The following is a 19125-nucleotide window of genomic DNA, read 5'->3' as shown; positions in this document are numbered from 1 at the left end:
ACATCACTTTGGGATTTTGAGTAGAACACTCTCGATGCTTAGAATGTCAATCTTTGCTTCACTGTCCTTGGCAAACTCCTATTCATCCTACAAAACCCCATCCATTTATCCTTTAACCTGAAAAGGCTCCTGTGCCTCATACTATCACACATAAAACGAGATTAGGCCTTTCTCCGGGAATACACCTTGCCCTGAACCGCACTTCCATTAGTGTACATATCTCCATGAATTATGATTGTGCACACCAGCAGGGTCTAGAGTGAGGCACCAATTTTGTCTCAGGAACTATGTATTGAATGAAGAAATTACTTTTTTTTTTGAAACAAGATCTTACTCTGTCACCCAGGCTGGAGTGCAGTGGTGCAATCACAGCTCACTGCAGCCTTGCCCTTCCAGGCTCAAGCAATCTTCCCACCTCAGCTCCCAAGTAGCTAGGACCACAAGTGCATGCCACTATGCCTGGCTAATTTTTTTTTTTTTTTTTTTTTTTTTGAGACGGAGTTTCGCTCTTGTTACCCAGGCTGGAGTGCAATGGCGCGATCTCGGCTCACCGCAACCTCCGCCTCCTGGGTTCAGGCAATTCTCCTGCCTCAGCCTCCCGAGTAGCTGGGATTACAGGCACGCGCCACCATGCCCAGCTAATTTTTTGTATTTTCAGTAGAGACGGGGTTTCACCATGTTGATCAGGATGGTCTCGATCTCTTGACCTCGTGATCCACCCGCCTCGGCCTCCCAAAGTGCTGGGATTAGAGGCGTGAGCCACCGCGCCTGGCCAACCTGGCTAATTTTTAAATTTTTTTTTAGTAGAGATGGAATCTCCCTATGTTGCCCAGGCTGGTTTCAAACTCCTAGGCTCAAGTGATCCCCCTGCCTCAACTTCCCAAAGTACTGGGACTACAGGTGTGAGCCACCACACTCAGCCCAATTATTTCATATGTAAGTAGCTTTATCTCTCTGAGGCCCAGTCCCCATCTAATTTATAACCTCCTCCCTTCTCAAGAACATGCCTTAGCGCCCATTGCCAGGGTATCTGACCTTTCTCCTTGTCGATAGGAATTTTTTTTTTTTTGAGACAGAATCTCACTCAGTCACCCAGCCTGGTGTGCAGTGGCATGATCTCGGCTCACTGAAACCTCTGCCTCCTGATTTCAAGCGATTCTCCTGCCTCAGCCTTCCTAGTAGCTGGGACTACAGGGGTAGATCACCACACCTGGATACTTTTGTAGAGACAGGGTTTTGCCATGTTGGCCAGGCTGGTCTTGAACTCCTGATCTCAAGTGATCCACCCACCTCGACCTCCCAAAATGCTGGTAACAGGTGTGAGCCACTGCACCCAGCTGTCATATGAATTGATTAGCCAATCCTACAGACTGGAGGATATGTGTTGGGGTGGGGTGGGGATAAGAGATGGGGGTGGTTTCAAACATGACACTCAGGGGAGTCCCAGCTCTTCAAGCCCCAGTGGGGAATTCTGTTCCCGTTCCGGGGACCTCCCAGGTCAGAGGAAAGAAAGTCCAGCCCCCATGACAGCTATCCCAGACTGGGCGTAGAGGCAAACTCTGAACACAGAGCCCTGTCAGTCACCCAGGAACAGGGGCCGTGACAGAATAGCCAGGCGGGAGGAGGTTCCTCAGTGATGGGTCTCCCTGGTGAGTTGCCAAGACAGGGCTTCGCTGCCTCCGCCCTGGACCAGCTGAGTCACACTGTGCAGGGGTGGACACTGTGACTGCTATTTGGGAACCATGTGCTATGGGTTACAGAGAGGGAGGGGCCTCCTTTGTGGCCAGAGAAGGAGGAAAGAGGCCCTGGGACTAGGGTGGAGGCTCCGGTTTCGGTCTTACCTGCTGCTCCAGACCACAGCCTGGAGGGCCACCTACACCACCCCCAAAGCAAGGAGATAGGCCCAGCCCCTCCTCCCTCAGACCCAGAAGTCCAGGCCCCAGCCCCTCCTCCCTCAGACCCACAGGTCCAGGCCCCAGCCCCTCCTCCCTCAGACCCACAGGTCCAGGCCCCCAGCCCCTCCTCCCTCAGACCCAGGATTCCAGGCCCCAGCCCCTCCTCCCTCAGACCCAGGAGTCCAGGCCCCAGCCCCTCCTCCCTCAGACCCAGGAGTCCAGGCTGAGTCCCTCCTCCCTCAGACCCAGGAGTCCAGGTCCCCAGCCCCTCCTCCCTCAGACCCAGGAGTCCAGGTCCCCAGCCCCTCCTCCCTCAGACCCAGAAGTCCAGGCTGAGTCCCTCCTCCCTCAGACCCAGGAGTCCAGGCCCCAGCCCCTCCTCCCTCAGGCCCAGGAGTCCAGGCTGAGTCCCTCCTCCCTCAGACCCAGGAGTCCAGGCTGAGTCCCTCCTCCCTCAGACCCAGGAGTCCAGGCCCCAGCCCCTCCTTCCTCAGACCCAGGAGTCCAAGCTCCCAGTCCCTCCTACCCCAGACCCAGGAGTCCAGATCCCCAGCTCCTCCTCCCTCAGACCCAGGAATCCAAGATTCCAGTCTCTCCTACCCCAGACCCAAGAGGCCTTGGACTCATGCCAAGTGTGTCTATGAGGTGGTTTTCACTACTTGCACATCAAGAAATGAGCCCAGGCCCAGTGAGATCTGTATCTGTGTCACAGCCCAGGGCCGCTGTCACCTTAGGCTACTGACTTCCCTCTCTGAGCCTCTGTTTTCTCCTCTGTCAGTGGGGCAGGGGTCTGTTCCCTCCCTCAAACAGCAACCCAGGTAGGGTCAAGCATAGAAAATACTTGTGGCATGAATGTGATGAGAACACAGAATCGCAGAAGCCAAAGGAAGAGAAGCATAAGCCGGGCGAGGAGGCTCACGCTGGTAACCCCAGCACTTTGGGAGGTCAGGAGTTGGAGACCAGCCTGGCCAACATGGTGAAACCCCATCTCCACTAAAAATACAAAAACTAGCCAGGCATGGTGGCAGGCGCCTGTAATTACAGCTACTCGGGAGGGGGAGGCAGGAGAATCGCTTGAACCCGGGAGGTGGAGGTTGCAGTGAGCAGAGATCGTGCCACTGCACTCCAGCCTGGGCAACAGAGTAAGATCTGTCTCGGGAAAAAAAGAAAAGAAAAGAAAGAAAGAAAAGCATAAGGGCGCTTCTTCCAACCCCCACCTGCCCCACGCCCTGCTGTACACACGAGGACCACCTGCTGGGGACTGCAACCTAGCAGACCCCCGCCCACCCCAGCAGCCCTCCCTCCTTCACTCAGGCAGTTTCATGGCCGGGAACACCCCTCGTCCAATAGGATTTGACACTGGCTGTCAAGCTCGCCCTTCGAGGTGATCCCTGGCCTGCCCTCCTCCTCCATGCAGCCTGTCCTGACCCTCAGCAGCCTCCCCGTCGTGGCCTCCCTTGCAGCACACACGGGAAGAAAGCCCACCGCCTCCGCCAGCGCTAACGTAGGCCTTGCGTCTCCTCTGTGCCAGGTACTGTGTGGCCAACTCTACAACCTCACTTGATCCTCCCAGTAAGCTGGGTGCCGTGGCGCATGCCTGTGGTCCAGCACTTCAGGGGGGCGAGGCAGGAGGATGATTTGAGCCCAGGAGCTGGAGACCAGCCTGGGCAATATAGGGAGACTCTATCTCGACCAAAAAAAAAAAGAAAAAAAAAATCAGCCAAGCATGGTAGTGCCCACTATGGTCCTTGCCTATGGTTGGGAGGGTGGAGGCGGGTCTGAGATGGGAGCATCGCCCCAGTAGGTCAAGGCTGCAGTGAGCTGTGATTACGACACTGCCTTCTAACCTGGGCCACAGAACGAAACCCTGTCTCAGAAACCCAGCACTGGGCCGGGTGTGGTGGCTCACGCCTGTAATCCAAGCACTTTGGAGGCCAAGGCAGGCGGATCACCTGAGGTCGGGAGTTCAAGACCAGCCTGACCAACATGGTGAAACCCCATCTTTAAAAAAAAAAAAAAAAAAAAACCAGCACTTTGGGTGGCTGAGGCAGGCAGATCACAAGGTCAAAGTTTCAAACAACATGGTGAAACTTTGTCTCTACTAAAAATACTAAAAAACTAGCCAGGTGTGGTGGTGCACGCCTGTAGTCCCAGCAACTCGGGAGGCTGAGGCAGGAGAATCGCTTGAACCCAGGAGACGGAGGTTGCGGTGAGCCGAGATCACGCCATTGCACTCCAGCCTGGGTAGCAAGAGCAAAACTCCGTCTCAAAAAAAAAAAAAGGAAAAAAAAAGAAAAATTCTTCCAACATCGTTATTCCCATTTTACAGCTGAAGCACTGAGGCACAGAGAAGTAATACGCCCAGGGTCACACAGCTGGAGAACAGCAGGACCCTAAGGTGGCAGCAGAGGGTAGCATGAAAGGTGCAAAGGTCTAAACTGCACGGCGTGAGTTCCACCGTCTCCTCCACGTATTTGCTGTGGGGCTGGGAATATATTAGCGTGTTTGCGCCTTTATTTCTTCATCTGTAAAATGGGGATAATAGGACCCATTCCATAGGATGTGGTGAGGATTATGCACGCGCACACACCCCAACACATTTATCATGTACTGAGAATGCTAGTACCAGTAAGTGTCACCAGAATTACTAAGTGGCAAAGCCAGGACTCAAACCCACACCTGCCCTGCTCTCTGCTCTCTGGGATCTGGGTGTTGGAGTCTGACATTCTCATCATCCACTTACTGCAGAGGTAACCTTGGGAAAGCTGTTTTTTTGTTTTTTGAGATGGAGTCTTGCTCTGCTGCCCAGGCTGCAGTGCAGTGGTGTGATATCAGTTCACTGCAACGTCCGATTCCCAGGTTTTTTTTTTTTTTTTTTCAAAGACGGGGTTTCGCCATGTTGGTTGGGCTGGTCTCGAACTCCCAACCTCAGGTGATCCGCCCGCCTTGGCCTCCAAAGTGCTTGGATTACAGGCGTGAGCCACCACACCCAGCCTGCTTCCCAGGTTTAAGCAATTCTCCTGCCTCAGCCTCCTGAATAGCTGGGATTACAGGCGCCCGCCACCACACCTGGCTAATTTTTGTATTTTTGTATTTTCGCCATGTTGGCATGGCTGGTCTCGAACTCCTGACTTCAGGTGATCTGCCTGCCTCAGCCTCCCAAAGTGCTGGGATTACAGGCATGAACCACTGCGCCCACTCAAGTTTCTTAACCCTTCTCTGCCTCTGTTTCTTCATCTGTGAAACGAAGGCAGCCTCCCACCCAGACACACTCCCCTCAGGGGCTCTGGGGAGAAATCACGTGGATAGCTTTGCTAGTAAGCTCTATGGCATGGAGGGAGTTCTCAAAAACTGATTTTACAAAGGAAGGTGTTTATGCCTGGGAAGCCTATTCATTTCTGTGATGTCCTTGGATCTGGGCCAGGCACTTACCAAGCTAAATCTTAGCTTTAATCAGAATGAGGGAACCACAGAGGGAAATTTCCAAAGGAAGAGGGAATGGGATGGGCAGGGGTTGAGGGCATGGGCAGAGACAGCGACCATGGACAGGAGGTGGCCACAGAACAGGGACTGCTACTGGCCCTGGAGACAGATGGTCAGCCCCGGGTTCAAATCCCAGTTCACCAAGTGCTGAAACGGACCAGTTGCTCACCCTCTCTAGCCTTCAGCTTCCTCATCTGTCAAGCAGAAATCCAACCTCGAACTTCCTCCCGTTATTAGAATTTCCAGGAAGTTTTAAAAGACAGAGCTTTCAGCTCTGACCTGTGAACAAGCCTGACATCAAATTACAATTTGTTGTTGTTATTCTGCTGTTAGGAGGCAGACAGTTAGCTTCCCGGATCCCCTGCGGTCCTCCCAGCCCCCGCCTAGATCTGTCTGCCAGCCCTGCCCAGGGCCACTCCAGCCAGGCGGTGCCAGGTGAACGCTCAGGTATGCGGAGGCGAGGTGGAGGCAGGATGGCCCTGGGAGGGAGCAGGAGGAGGGGCCGGCAGCCTGGAAGGAAAAGGACAGCAGAGAGCAGGGCAGAGCCTGAGCAGGCCGGTGAGGAGATCCAGGTCGGGAGAGAAGGGGCCGGGGGTCTGAGGGAGGAGGGGCTGGGCCTGGACTCCAGGGTCTGAGGGAGGAGGGGCTGATCCTGGACACCAGGGTCTGAGGGAGGAGGGGCTGACCCTGGACAACAGGGTCTGAGGGAGGAGGGGCTGGGCCTGGACTCCAGGGTTTGAGGGAGAAGTGGCTGGGGTCTGGACACCTGGGTCTCATGGAGGAGGGGCTGGGGCCTGGACTCTTGGGTCTGAGGGAGGAGGGTCTAGCCCTGGACCCCTAAGTCTGAAGGAGGAGGGATTGGGGGCCTGAACTCCTGGGTCTGAGGGAGGAGGAGCTGGGAGCCTAGACCCCTGGGTCTGAGGGAAGAGGGGCTAGGGCCTGGACCCCAGTTTGAGGGCGGAGGGGCTGGAGTCTGGACTCCTGGGTCTGAGGGAGGAGGGGCTGGGGTCTGGACTCCTGGGTCTGAGAGAGGAGGGGCTGGGGGCCTGGACTCTTGGGTCTGAGGAAGAAGGGTCTAGCCCTGGACCCCTTATTCTGAAGAAGGAGGGGCTGGGGGCCTGAACTTCTGGGTCTGGGGGAGGAGGGGCTGGGAGCCTAGACCCCTGGGTCTGAGGGAGGAGGGGCTGGGGGCCTGGACTCCTGGTTCTGAGGGAAGAGGGGCTGGGAGCCTGGACCTGTGGGTCTGAGGGAGGAGGGGCTGGGGGCCTGGACTCCTGGGTCTGAGGGAGGAGGGGCTGGGGTCTGGACTCTTGGGTCTGAGGGAGGAGGGGCTGGGGGCCTGGACCCCTGGTTCTGAGGGAGGAGGGGCTGGGAGCCTGGACCTGTGGGTCTGAGGGAGGAGGGGCTGGGGGCCTGGACTCCTGGGTCTGAGGGAGGAGGGTCTAGCCCTGGACCCCTTATTCTGAAGGAGGAGGGGCTGCTGACCTGAACTCCTGGGTCTAGGGAGGAGGAGCTGGGGCCTGGACATCTACTTGAGGGAGGAGGCTGGGGTAGGAATTAGAGGCTCCCACTGTCTGGGCCCTCACATCTTTGCTGCCTCCCAGGGCACGTCCAGGTGGGAAGAGGCTTCCCCTCTCAGCAGCATGAGCACCACCACCGGGTAAGTGCCCCTGGCCCCCAGCCTCAGCCCGCCTCCCGCCTGCTGTCTGCCTCTACCGCCTCTGCCTCCCCTGCCTCTGCCGCCTCTGCCGCCTCTGCCTCCCCTGCCTCTGCCGCCTCTGCCGCCTCTGCCTCCCCTGCCTCTGCCCCTCCCCTGCCTCTGCCTCCTCACCCACACCTGCAGATCCTGTTTCCTGCAGCTCAGACTATGGGCCTGGCCCAAGCCCGGACACTCAGGAGGAAGCCAGCGCCGCTCTCCTCCCTGCCCAGCCTGGGGTCAGGAGCACCCGCTGTAGAGCAGACGGGCTGAGCTCCAGCTGGGCACTCATACTCAGTGCTGATGCAACCCTAGTCAAAGGACATCACCTCTTGGAGCCTCAGCCCCTCCTCTGTGAAACAGGGACAATTTTGAAAAATTGGCCGGATAGGCGGCCAGGCACGGTGGCTCATGCCTGTAATCCCAGCACTTTGGGAGGCCAAGATGGGAGGATCACCTGAGGTCAGGAGTTTGAGACCAGCCTGACCAACATGGTGAAAATCACTGTCTCTATTAAAAATACAAAAATTATCCAGGCATGATGGCAGATGCCTGTAATCCCAGCTACTCAGGAGGTTGAGGTGGAAGAATCGCTTGAACCTGGGAGGCAGAGGTTGTGGTGAGCTGAGATCATGCCATTGCACTCCAGCCTGGGTGACAGAGTGAGACTGTCAGGAAAGAAAGAGAGAAAGAGAGAGAGAAAGAAAGAAAAGAAAGAAAGAAAGAGAGAAAGGGTGGGGGAGGTAAGGAGGGAGGGAAGGAAGGAAAGAAAAGGAAAGAAAGAAACATTGACTGGGGGAGAGTGCATCATAGGACTTAGCCGACCACCGTCTCACTGACAGCAGGTGCTCAGTCATAGGAGCTGCGGCTTCTACTGTTATCTTCTCAGTAAATATTGACCCTTTGCTAGAAAATCAAGGCTGTCGATAATGAAGACTCGAGAGCCTGAGAGTAAGTGGGGAGAAAAACAAAGAGAGATGAGTCAAAACACCTGCACTGTAGGTAGTGAGCTCTCTGGCGCAGAGGTAATCAAATTGTGGTGACATCAGACTGGCAGGAGCAGGATGAGGAAAAGACTTTTGGGAAAAGGGTTTCTCTTTTCTTTCTTCTTTTTTGAGACGGACCCTTGCTTTGTTGCCCAGGCTGGAGTGCAGTGGCACGATCTCGGCTCACTGCAGCCTCCGCCTCCAGGTTTCAAGTGACTGTCTTGTCTCAGCCTCCCAAGTAGCTGGGACTACAGGCACCTGCCACCATGCCAAATTTTTGTAGTTTTAGTAGAGATGGGGTTTCACCATATTGGCCAGGCTGATCTCGAACTCCTGACCTCAGGTGATCCTCCTGCCTCGGCGTCCCAAAGTGTTGGGATTACAGGCATGAGCCACCACAACCGGCCGAAAAAGGGTTTCTCAGTACCCCTGACCCCACCTGATCTCTGAGCATCTGTTCAAGATTCTGCTTGGGAAAGGTAACCTTAGCAAGAAATTGGGGACAGAAGGAGACAGAGAAGGATGTGGCTGGGAAGTGCCTGGCCCAGAGGAGTGGGAGGGGAAGAAGATAATTCCTGTCTACTTAAGATACCACTAATGCTATCGTAAGGATTCCCATTTATTGAGCAACTTCTGTGTGCTAAGCCCTGGCAGCATCTTAAGAATGATAGGCCGGGCGCGGTGGCTCACGCCTGTAATCCCAGCACTTTGGGAGGCCGAGGCGGGTGGATCACGAGGTCAAGAGATCGAGACCATCCTGGTCAACATGGTGAAACCCCGTCTCTACTAAAAATACAAAAAGTTAGCTGGGCATGGTGGCGCGTGCCTGTAATCCCAGCTACTCAGGAGGCTGAGGCAGGAGAATTGCCTGAACCCAGGAGGCGGAGGTTGCGGTGAGCCGAGATCGCGCCATTGCACTCCAGCCTGGGTAACAAGAGCGAAACTCCGTCTCAAAAAAAAAAAAAAAAAAAAAAAAAAAAAAAAAAAGAATGATAATAACAGTTATCGAGGCTTTGAAATATGTCACCTGCATCATCTGAAGTTGCCCAACAGCCTTGCTAGATGGATGTTACAGAAGGAGAAACTGAGGCAGGAGAGATTAAGACCTCTTCTCAAGGTCTTATGGCAAGGAGGCAGTAGACAGAGGATTTGAATCCAGGACTACGCCACGGTCGAGACCACACTCCCCCTCCCACCCAGCACCACCGCCTTGCCTGTCTTCTCAAAGTCCAGCTCTGGCTCTGAGCTCAAAATAATAATAACCTTCCGTGGCTCTGCATTACCCTTGTAATGAAGCCCTGGCTGCCCTGCTTGGCATTTCCGCAGAATCTGCCCCCAATTCCACAGTCTCTCTCACCCCTCTTTTCTTCACCAGCCCAGAAGCTGCCCCGAAGCCAAGCGCCAAGTCTATCTATGGTGAGTAGGGGGGCAAGAGAACCCCAGGCCACAGAACTGGGTCCAGAGAAACAGGACCTGGACTCCTGGGTCTGAGGGAGGAGGGGCTGGGGTCTGGACTCCGGGGTCTGAGGGAGGAGGGGCTGGGTCCTGGACTCCGGGGTCTGAGGGAGGAGGGGCTGGGGTCTAGACTCCGGGGTCTGAGGGAGGAGGGGCTGGGGGCCTGGACTCCTGGGTCTGAGGGAGGAGGGGTTGGGGGTCTGGGCTCCTGGGTCTGAGGGAAGAGGGGCTGGGGTCTGGACTCCTGGGTCTGAGGGAGGAAGGGCTGGGGGCCTGGGCTCTTGGGTCTGAGGGAGGAGGGGCTGGGGCTTGGACTCCTGGGTCTGAGGGAGGAGGGGTTGGGGGTCTGGGCTCCTGGGTCTGAGGGAGGAGGGGCTGGGGTCCTGGACTCCTGGATCTGAGGGAGGAGGGGCTGTGGACCTAGAGTCCTGGGTCTGAGGGAGGAGGGGCAGGGCTGGGCTCCTGGGTCTGAGGGAGGAGGGGCAGGGCTGGACTCCTGGGTCTGAGGGAGGAGGGGCGGGGCTGGGCTCATTCCCCTTCTACCCCGCAGAGCAGAGGAAGCGTTACTCCACAGTTGTCATGGCCGATGTATCCCAGTACCCAGTCAATGTGAGTCTGGGGTCTGTTTCCCCAGGTCATCTCTGGGCAAAGGTGCCCTCAGGAGATAGAGCTTATTAAAGAAAGCAGTTGGGTCCCCAAGCAGAAAGCATGTGGAAATTCAGTTTGCTCATCCACAAAATGGACCTCCATTGCCTCGCCTCAGTTGTGGATATGAAGTGAGGGACCCCAGGTCCACTCAAATCTGCCAGCCCTTCCTCTGGGCCAGCTGTTGTGCTGGATAGTGGGACCATGGGACAAATCAGATACGGCCCTGCATGAGGAGGGGCTAGACAAGGTGCAGAGGAACCCACGGAGGCGCCTGGTGCTCTAATGGAGGTGGCAGGGGGCACAGCAGGAGACCGGAGAAGGCAGTTAGAAGGAGCGAGCTATAATCCAGACTCCTTCCCTGCCTCCAGTCATCGAGAAACCAGACCCAGATGATAGTCATGCTGATGAAAGGGAAACAAAGGGCACTGGGAGGAGGAGCTGATTTGTGGAGCAGGTGATCAAGGAAGGCTTCCTGGAGGAGGTGTGGTTAATCTGGGGCTGGAAGTCTGATTATTCCGGGGGAATTCTGAGCCCATTTGGCATAATCTTGGGCTCACTGCTTTCTCCGTGGTCCGTACCAGCACCTGGTGACGTTCTGCCTGGGTGAGGAAGATGGTGTGCACACCGTGGAGGATGCCTCCAGGAAGCTGGCTGTCATGGACAGCCAGGGCCGAGTCTGGGCACAAGAGATGCTGCTGCGTGTGTCCCCCGACCACGTCACGCTGCTTGACCCGGCCTCCAAGGTGCCAGGGGGCATATGGGTGGGAGGAGTGTCTGGGGCAGGGACTTCGGCGGGTTTGGGTGTGAATCTTGGCTCCTGCACGTCCTTCCTCTGGGAACAATGGCGAGGGAGCTCAGCCCCATTTTTGAGCCTTAATAGCCTCATCTATTGAACAGGGGTGTTATCCCTCACCCCCTAACCGCGCGAGGTTGCCCTGCCCTGCTCGCCCACACTGCCCTCGCCATTTAGTACCATCACCAGTTCGGGGCCTCAGCTTACCCACCCCATCTCACCTGCCAGGAGGAGCTGGAGTCGTACCCGCTGGGCGCCATCGTGCGCTGCGACGTGGTGTTGCCACCCGGCCGGAGCCGCTCGCTGCTGCTGCTCGTGTGCCAGGAGCCCGAGCGCGCGCAGCCCGACGTGCACTTCTTCCAGGGCCTGCGCCTGGGGGTGAGCTCACCAAGTTGGGCTGGCTCGGGGGGGTGGAGGTGAAACTGGGCGGAGCCTGGAGCCAGGGCGGAAATGGGTGGGGCTTCCAGGAGGGGCGGAGCCTGGGGCAAAGGCAGGGTCAGAGCAAGGAAGGGTACGGGACCTGGGAAGGGGAGTGAGGAGACTGGACGCAGGGTCAAGATAAAACATGAGGCTGGGATGTAGTGGAGGCTAAGGGCTGGAATAGTCTGAGGACATGAACAGAACATGGACAAGACGGGTCTGGGGGAGCAGCCAGAACGATGATGGGGCAAGGAACCACCTGGACTGGGTCTCCATGGGCGCGGTCGTGGCTTAGGGCAGGGACAGGCGTAGGGAGAGGGGTGAGTCCAGGGCGTGGACGTGCGTGGGTCCACAGGCAGGAACGATGGCCGCTCGTGGACTAGGAGCAAGCTGAAAACTCGGCCGGGGCGTGGCCCGGGGTACGAAGTGGGTGGGGCGTGGGGAGGCGTGGCCTAATTGCGTGATTGGCAGGCGGAGCTGATCCGAGAGGACATCCAGGGGGCTCTGCACAATTACCGCTCGGGTCGCGGAGAGCGCAGGGCGGCGGCGCTGAGGTGAGAGGGAAGAAGTTGGCGACGTCTTTGGGAAGTCGGTTTCCCCTCCCTGGGCCTGTCTTATCTGAGAAATGGGCTGACACCACCAGCCTGGAACAGAACCAGAGTGTTGAATGCAGTCAAGCACACCCTCGTCGAGTCTTGTCTGTAGCTCCCAGACGAGGTGGCCCCTCCTCCAGGACGCTACTTCTCTTCCCTGTTCCCCGTCTAGGCCCTCGGTTTCACTTTGGAGATGCTACTCCTCCCCAGTTGGATTTCTCCCAAATCTTTGAACCTGTTTGCTCCCTTTGTGCCTCAGTGTGTCTCGTTCTGGGCCCCGAATTTCCCCCTCCCTGGACCCCTCGGTGGACCCAGCCTTAGTGTCCCCGTCGCCCTCTGCAGGGCCACGCAGGAGGAGTTGCAGCGCGACCGCTCGCCCGCCGCGGAGACCCCGCCCCTGCAGCGCCGCCCGTCTGTTCGCGCAGTGATCAACACCGTGGAGCGGGGAACGGACCGCGGGCGACCCTGGGCGGAGCCCATTCCCGAGGTGGAGGAGGCGCAGAGGCCTGGCACTGCGGGGACCTCGAGCAGCGCTGACCCGGCCTCCCCGGACCTGGGTCCCCGGGGTCCTGACCTGGCGGGTCTGCAGGCGGAGCGGGAAGTGGTGAGCCGCGCGGGAAGGGATCTCGGGGCGGGGCCAGACTGCCGGAGGCGGGGCTAAGACGTGGAAGGGCGGGGCCGGCTGCGGGACTTGAGTTCTCTCTGTCAATCCGGTCAGACTTCTGTGTTATGGAGGAGGGGCTGTGATCGGGGGCGGGGGCTTGGTTGTGGGGCGTGGTCAGCTGTTAGGGGTGGGGCCTGGTCTGGGGGCGTGTCCAGGGGTGCAGGTTCAGGGCTTCGATGGAAATGGTTGTGGAATTCGGGAGCCCCAGCGTCCCCTTCCTCTGTCCCCCAGGACATCCTGAACCACGTATTTGACGACGTGGAGAGCTTTGTACAGAAGCTCCAGAAGTCGGCGGAGGCGGCCAGGGTGCTGGAGCACCGGGAACGCGGCCGCAGAACCCGGCGCCGGGAGGCTGGGGGTAAGGGACTCCCTCGCCTGGGATCTGAACCCCCTCGCGATAACTTCCAAAATGTCCCCCATCTCCCCAGGGTCTTCCCTCCCGCCAATTGCCAGGGCTGACCTCACCGCCATCTAACGGGTGTCCACCTCTCTGTCTGCCTGCCTGGTGCTGGCCCCGCGTCCCCATCGCCGCGCCCGTCTGCTCCCCGCAGAGGGCCTGCTGACGCTGCGGGCCAAGCCGCCCTCGGAGGCCGAGTACACCGATGTGCTGCAGAAGATCAAGTACGCCTTCAGCCTGCTGGTGAGGACGCGTCTGCCCCCGGACCGGGGGCGTGGGCACGGCGAGCCTGGCCCGTCCCTGTACCCACGCCAATCACCTCCCTCCCCACGCCCCAGGCCCGGCTGCGCGGCAACATCGCAGACCCCTCCTCCCCGGAGCTGCTGCACTTCCTGTTCGGGCCTCTGCAGATGGTGAGACCTGCGCCAGGCCCTCTGGCTCCCCTGCAGCGGGTGGAATCGGTTTCGACTTGCAGAAGGTGTGATGGCACGGCCTGCCCCCTCCTGCTCCCCTGACAGATTGTGAACACATCGGGGGGGCCCGAGTTCGCGAGCCGCGTGCGGCGGCCGCACCTGACGTCGGAGGCCGTGGCGCTGCTGCGGGACAACGTCACTCCACGTGAAAACGAGCTCTGGATCTCGCTGGGGGACTCGTGGACCCGCCCTGGGTGAGGGGCGGGGCTGGGAGGCAGGGGGCGTGGTGATTGGAGGAGCAGAAAGGGCGGGAGATAGGGGCATGGTGATTGGAGGAGCAGAAGATGCTGGGAGATAGGTGCCATGATTCGAAAATGGGACAAGGAGGGAAGGGACGGGAAGGGAAGGGCTAGAGGTGTAGCTTAGTTGAGTGGGGGCGGGGCTTAGGACAAAAGTCAAGATTCAATTAGAGGAAAGGCCAGAAATTAACCTGAAGAAAAGACTTAAGACCACCAGACCAATTAGATTGAAAGAAAAGGTGGGGCTTAAAAGAATAGAGGGGCTACGGGGCACGGGCGGGGTTTCTGGAAGGTTTGGTCTATAACTTTGGCGATGGGACAGAGTCTGTGCACTGGGTCTGGGAGTTTCGTAGGGAAAGGAGCAGAACCTGAAACCGAGCTTAAGGAAAACCTGATTTGTAATCAGGTGAGATTTAGAGGCTGGATAAGGCCATTTTTTTTTCCAGATAGATAGATAGAGACGGGGTCCCGATTCCTTGCCCAGGCTGGTCTCGAACCCCTTGGTCTCAAGCGATCCTCCCATCTTGGCGCTTGGCCTCCCAAAGTGCTGGGATCATAGGCGTGAGCCACCGCTCCCGACCTAGCAGTATAAATTGCTGTTGAGTTGGGCTTAGAGGTACCGGCAGGACTTGGTGAAAAGTGGCTGGGCTAGAATCGTTGGGATACAGCGAGCTTTAAGGGAAAACAGTGAAGTTAATGACAGAGCTAAGTTGGGGGTTAGCTCTGTACCAGGATTCCTGAGCTCTCGGCCCTGTCCCTGGTCGCAGGCTGGAGCTGCCCGCTGAAGAGGGACCTCCGTACAGACCCGAGTTCTACAGCGGCTGGGAGCCGCCGGCCACTGACCCGCAGGGCCGCGCCTGGGAGGACCCAGTTGAGAAACAGCTACAGCACGAGCGGAGGCGCCGGCAGGTGAGACTGAGGCTTCTAGGGGAGCAGCCAGCTCCCCCAAGCAACCCAGCAGGGCAGAAGCCGGGAAGTCCGGGAGCGTGGCCGATCTGCCGGGCCCCGCCTCACCCAAATCTTACTTCCTGCAGCAAAGCGCCCCCCAGGTTGCTGTCAATGGGTGAGTGTCCGCCCCAAGGCGGGGCAAGGGATCCAGGAGGGGTGCGCCCCGGGGGCTCCCGGTGCTGACCCTGCCCCCCTTTTTTCTGTGTTTTTCCTTCTGTCTTCCTGGCTCTTCTCAGGTGGGTGAGATGGTGAGGGGGCGGGCCGGGGCCGGGAGATGGGGAGGAGCAGGGAGGGAGGGGGCGGGACCCAGATTTCTGGGGCCAAGGGAGGAGGGAGTGGAGGCCCGGGTTCCCGGGCCTAAGGGAGAAAAGGGGCTGGGAGTGGGTAATGTCTGAGAGTTTGGATCCCTGGATCCCTAAAAAGCTGTAAGAAGGCAGTTTGGTTTTTGTGGGCCTGGGAAGCTCCATGCCTGGGTCCCTATGAGGACAGAGCCCTGGATATTGTAGGGCAGAGGCTGGGGAATTGGACCTTTGGGTTTTGAAGAAGAGCCCAAGTCTGGTGCTTGGGATCCTAGAGACCCAGAGGAGCAGGCTTGGGACTTCAAGAGCCTGGGGGCAAGTTTCTGGAAGGTTAGGAAGTGGTAGTATCTCTGGGCCCCCGAGAGGGGTAAAGGCTGGACAGTTAAACTCCTGGTTGTCTAAGTCGCTGCTGGGTGTCAGACTGGGAGGCTTTAAGGGTCAGAAGGGTAAGGTTGAAGCTTGAGACCTGAACTCCTAGGTCTCTGGGGGAGGACAGAACATTGCAAGTCATTGTTCTACCAAGCATGGGTGGGTGGGGCTCAGACTCTGGGACCTGGGGGAGGGAAGGAGGTAGAAGGAACTCTAGGGTCCTTGGGCAAGTAGAGGGCAGATTGGAAGGAAGCAACGTGGGAGGAGATGAAAACAAAGCAGTGAGGCTGATGGAGACAGAGGGTTCTGGGTGAGGGCCCAGGCAGAGGGTCTCAGCAGGGACAGCGTGCTGGGAGCTGCCGGCCCCACACAGGGGGTGCCGCGGCCCTGAAGACCCCCCCTCTCCCCTGCACAGGTAGGCCTGATCCAGGCTGAGGTCCTTCTTATTGGGGGTCAGAGCTGAAATCCCACCCCGGCCCCCAGCTGCCTGATAGTGCAACCCCCCCTCGCTGTTCACGGCTTCAAGTCACTTTCTCTGAGCCTCAAGTTATTTGCAGGGAAACTGAAAATCATGGTAATCTCTTCCTGGAACAGTGAGAAGTTCCGCGAAGGGATGATGGTGTTGTAGGAACTAGTAGTTAAGTGCTCAAGGCCGTGACCAGGTTCAAGTTCAAGTCCAGCTGCCTGCAAACTAGGGCAGCATTTTTCAGACATGGACTGCCCTGGTCCCAGGCTGGCAATGCTACTCTCTTACTCTGTGACCTTCACATCCCTGTGCCTCAGCTTCTTCCTCTGTGAAAATGGAGCTGATAATGGGGTCTCTGGGGTGGGGTAATAAACTTGGGGGAGGGGAGTCCAAATTCATGGTTCTACCAACAATTGCCATGAGGATCAAATCAGCTAATATATACGTCACAGACTTAGAACAGTGCCTAGCACATAGTAAGTGCTACAGAAGTGGTAGCTACTGTTTTTATTATGCTCACGAGTTGTGATATATAAGCCCAGTGCCTATCAGATGCTCAATAAATGACAGCTGTTTCTAGCTGTGTGATGTGGGCAAGTGAGTTTATCTGAGCCTCATTCTCCTCTGTAAAATGGAATTGATGATGGGATAGTACCCACTGCATATGTCTACAGCAGAATGCCAAGCAAGGGAAGGAGCAACACATCTTCAAGCTGTTATTCCTATTTCAAATTCCTATTAACAGTATTAACCCAGCCCCTGCCGTGCCCCTGCTTGGCTCTAATCCCAGCTCACACCAGCACCCTGCAGCCCAGAGCACTGGAGCTGGCTGCCTCCTTATCTCCAACCCTCCGGCTTCCCCTCAGTCACCAAGACTCAGAGCCAGAATCTGACCTGCAGCTGGAGCCGGAGACACCAGGAAAGTGGGTCCTGTGTAACTATGACTTCCAGGCCCGCAACAGCAGTGAGCTGTCAGTCAAGCAGAGGGACGTACTGGAGGTTAGAGGAGAGGGAGGCTGAGGGGCAGGAATTAGCCAGCCCTATCTGCAGATGCAGGCGCTGAACCCTCTGCTCTTTACCGCACCCAGGTCCTGGATGACAGGCGCAAGTGGTGGAAGGTTCGAGACCCAGCGGGGCAGGAGGGATATGTGCCCTATAACATCCTGACACCCCACCCCGGACCCCGGTTGCACTGCAGCCTGGTAAGCCAGCGCAGACGCTGGGGTCTTGAGGGAGGAGAGGCTGGGGCCAGGTCCTGGGAACAAGGGGTGTGGGGATCAGCTGTCAAGGGTGCTGGTGCAGGTGGTGACTGGGGGTTCACCCCAGGAGGGGGAGAGGCTGGGTTCTGAGTCCTCTCCCTAATCCAGGTGCTCTCCTTTCTTTCAGAACAGCACTCCTCCTCCGCCACCAGTCCCAGCCCCGGCCCCAGCTCCAGCTCCGGCTCGACCCCGCTGGGACAGCTGCGATAGCCTCAACAACTTGGACCCTAGCGAGAAGGGTGAGTGGTGGGGACGCGAGCTGTGGGGAGCTGTCCTTATCCTCACTTTCTAGGCAGGGAAACGGGGCTCAGAAAGAGCAAATGGACCCCCGCCCCATCCTGGGGATGCTGGAGCCCCCTCGCCCCTGTGCCCTCTGGCCCCAGGACCCCTCGCCCTGAGCCCGCTCTTCCTCCCTCCCGGTTTCCCTCCTGCAGAGAAATTCTCCCAGATGCTCAGTGTCAACGAGGAACTGCAGGCTCGCCTGGCCCAGGGCCGCTCGGGCCCGAGCCGCGCAATCCCAGGACCCCGCGCCCCGGAACCGCAGCTCAGCCCGCGCTCAGACGCCTCTGAGGTCCGCGCCTGGCTGCAGGCAAAGGGCTTTAGCTCCGGGTGAGTGGGGCGGGGGCCCAGTCGGCGCAGGGACCTACAGACGCTGGGAGCGGAGCATTCCGATCGGCTGGGAGTGGGGGGGCCGGCGGCAGTCGTGGAGACCACAGGGAGCCGGGATTGGCCTGAAGTGAGGGTCTGTCTGTAGCAACACCCAGTGGCAGGCTGTGATTGGCATGCTTTTTCAGACTGCGACTGGATTCCTTAGGGAAATCCCGCAGCCTTTGAAAGCAGGATGAGGCCACGCCCCCTGGGTGGCACATTGTGATTGGTGGGTGGGGTTTAGGAGGCGTCGGACCTGCCCCCGCTGGAGCTAGAATGCTGTTCTGATTGGACCATCGCCGGGTGGGCATGACAATGTCGGCGGGGCTGGGGCATCCGCTGACCCGCCTGACTGCGCCCTGGCTCCCCTCGCTCAGGACAGTGGACGCGCTGGGCGTGCTGACCGGGGCGCAGCTTTTCTCGCTGCAGAAGGAGGAGCTGCGAGCGGTGAGCCCCGAGGAGGGGGCGCGTGTGTACAGCCAGGTTACCGTGCAGCGCGCGCTGCTTGAGGTGAGCCTGGCCGCTCGTCTCCGGGTCTGGGTGAGATTGGGGTGCCGAGAGCTCGGACACCAGGACAAAGTGATTTCTACCCTGCCCTCCAGGACAAAGAGAAAGTGTCAGAGCTGGAGGCAGTGATGGAGAAGCAAAAGAAGAAAGTGGAAGGCGGGATGGAAATGGAGGTCATTTGACCTGCCTGGCCCCTTCACAAACTGACAAGGCCCGGGGGGAGAACGGACTCTTTAGACTCTCCCCAACAGCGTTAGTCATCGTCTGAAGGACGGCCAACCTGGTCTTCCCCCATCCTGGTGGACAGACTGAACACTCCTCGCGGCAGTCCCTGCGGAGCCGATCTGGACTGGCTGGGAGTGGGGAGGGCGTGGAGACAGTCTACGGAAAGCCAGGCAGACCCGCGAGAGGGCGCCAGCGGAGCTCTGCGCGTTGTAATATGCCGCCCAGCCTATAAACAGCTTCCTTACTTAGCAGGTGCTGTCAACTGCTGTCCTCTACTCAGCTACCAGGGGGCCCAGAAGCATGCCCCTCCCCCCAGTCACAGCCCCAAGGAACCTGGAAGATGTTCCGCCTTCTTTGCTTTCTTTCGCTGAACCCTCCTTTCCATCCCCAGGGTTCCAAACCAGGTTCCCTCCTGACTTCCCAGCCTCCGGCCTAGTCCAGCTTGCCCCGTCTTCAGGTTTCCCTGGCTTGCAACTGCTGGGCATGAGGCCCTGTGTCTCCCTTCCCACCTCACCAATGTTCTCACTTCATCCCTTCCTGCGTTCTGGCCCTGCCCTTCTACAAACGCGCCCAAGCCCCTTCAACCTCTGGGGTTTGCACTTGCTGACTCTACTGGCCGAAACAGCCATTCTCTGCCTGGTGAACTCCTATTCGGCCTTCCT

General features: G+C 58.1%; 1 protein-coding gene across 1 annotated transcript; it reads left to right on the top strand.

Moving 5' to 3' along the window:
* The first annotated feature begins 5902 nt into the window (after window positions 1–5902).
* On the top strand, window positions 5903–18711 carry EPS8L1 (EPS8 signaling adaptor L1). The gene is made up of 20 exons (XM_064380844.1): window positions 5903–5950; window positions 6983–7038; window positions 9436–9476; window positions 10066–10124; window positions 10745–10906; window positions 11185–11334; window positions 11848–11930; window positions 12312–12573; window positions 12865–12991; window positions 13185–13273; window positions 13369–13443; window positions 13549–13697; window positions 14510–14651; window positions 14777–14805; window positions 16691–16823; window positions 16913–17026; window positions 17211–17322; window positions 17518–17692; window positions 18109–18241; window positions 18334–18711. Exons 2-20 carry the CDS (start codon window positions 7022–7024, stop codon window positions 18418–18420), a joined length of 2139 nt encoding a protein of 712 aa, XP_064236914.1. The 5' UTR covers window positions 5903–5950; window positions 6983–7021; the 3' UTR covers window positions 18421–18711.
* Window positions 18712–19125: the final 414 nt, after the last annotated feature.

This window comes from Aotus nancymaae, unplaced genomic scaffold (assembly GCF_030222135.1).
Source record: "Aotus nancymaae isolate 86718 unplaced genomic scaffold, 86718_ANA_hifiasm-v0.15.2.pri h1tg000028l, whole genome shotgun sequence".
NCBI lineage: Eukaryota > Metazoa > Chordata > Mammalia > Primates > Aotidae > Aotus > Aotus nancymaae.
This window is presented reverse-complemented; position numbering and strand designations above follow the sequence as displayed.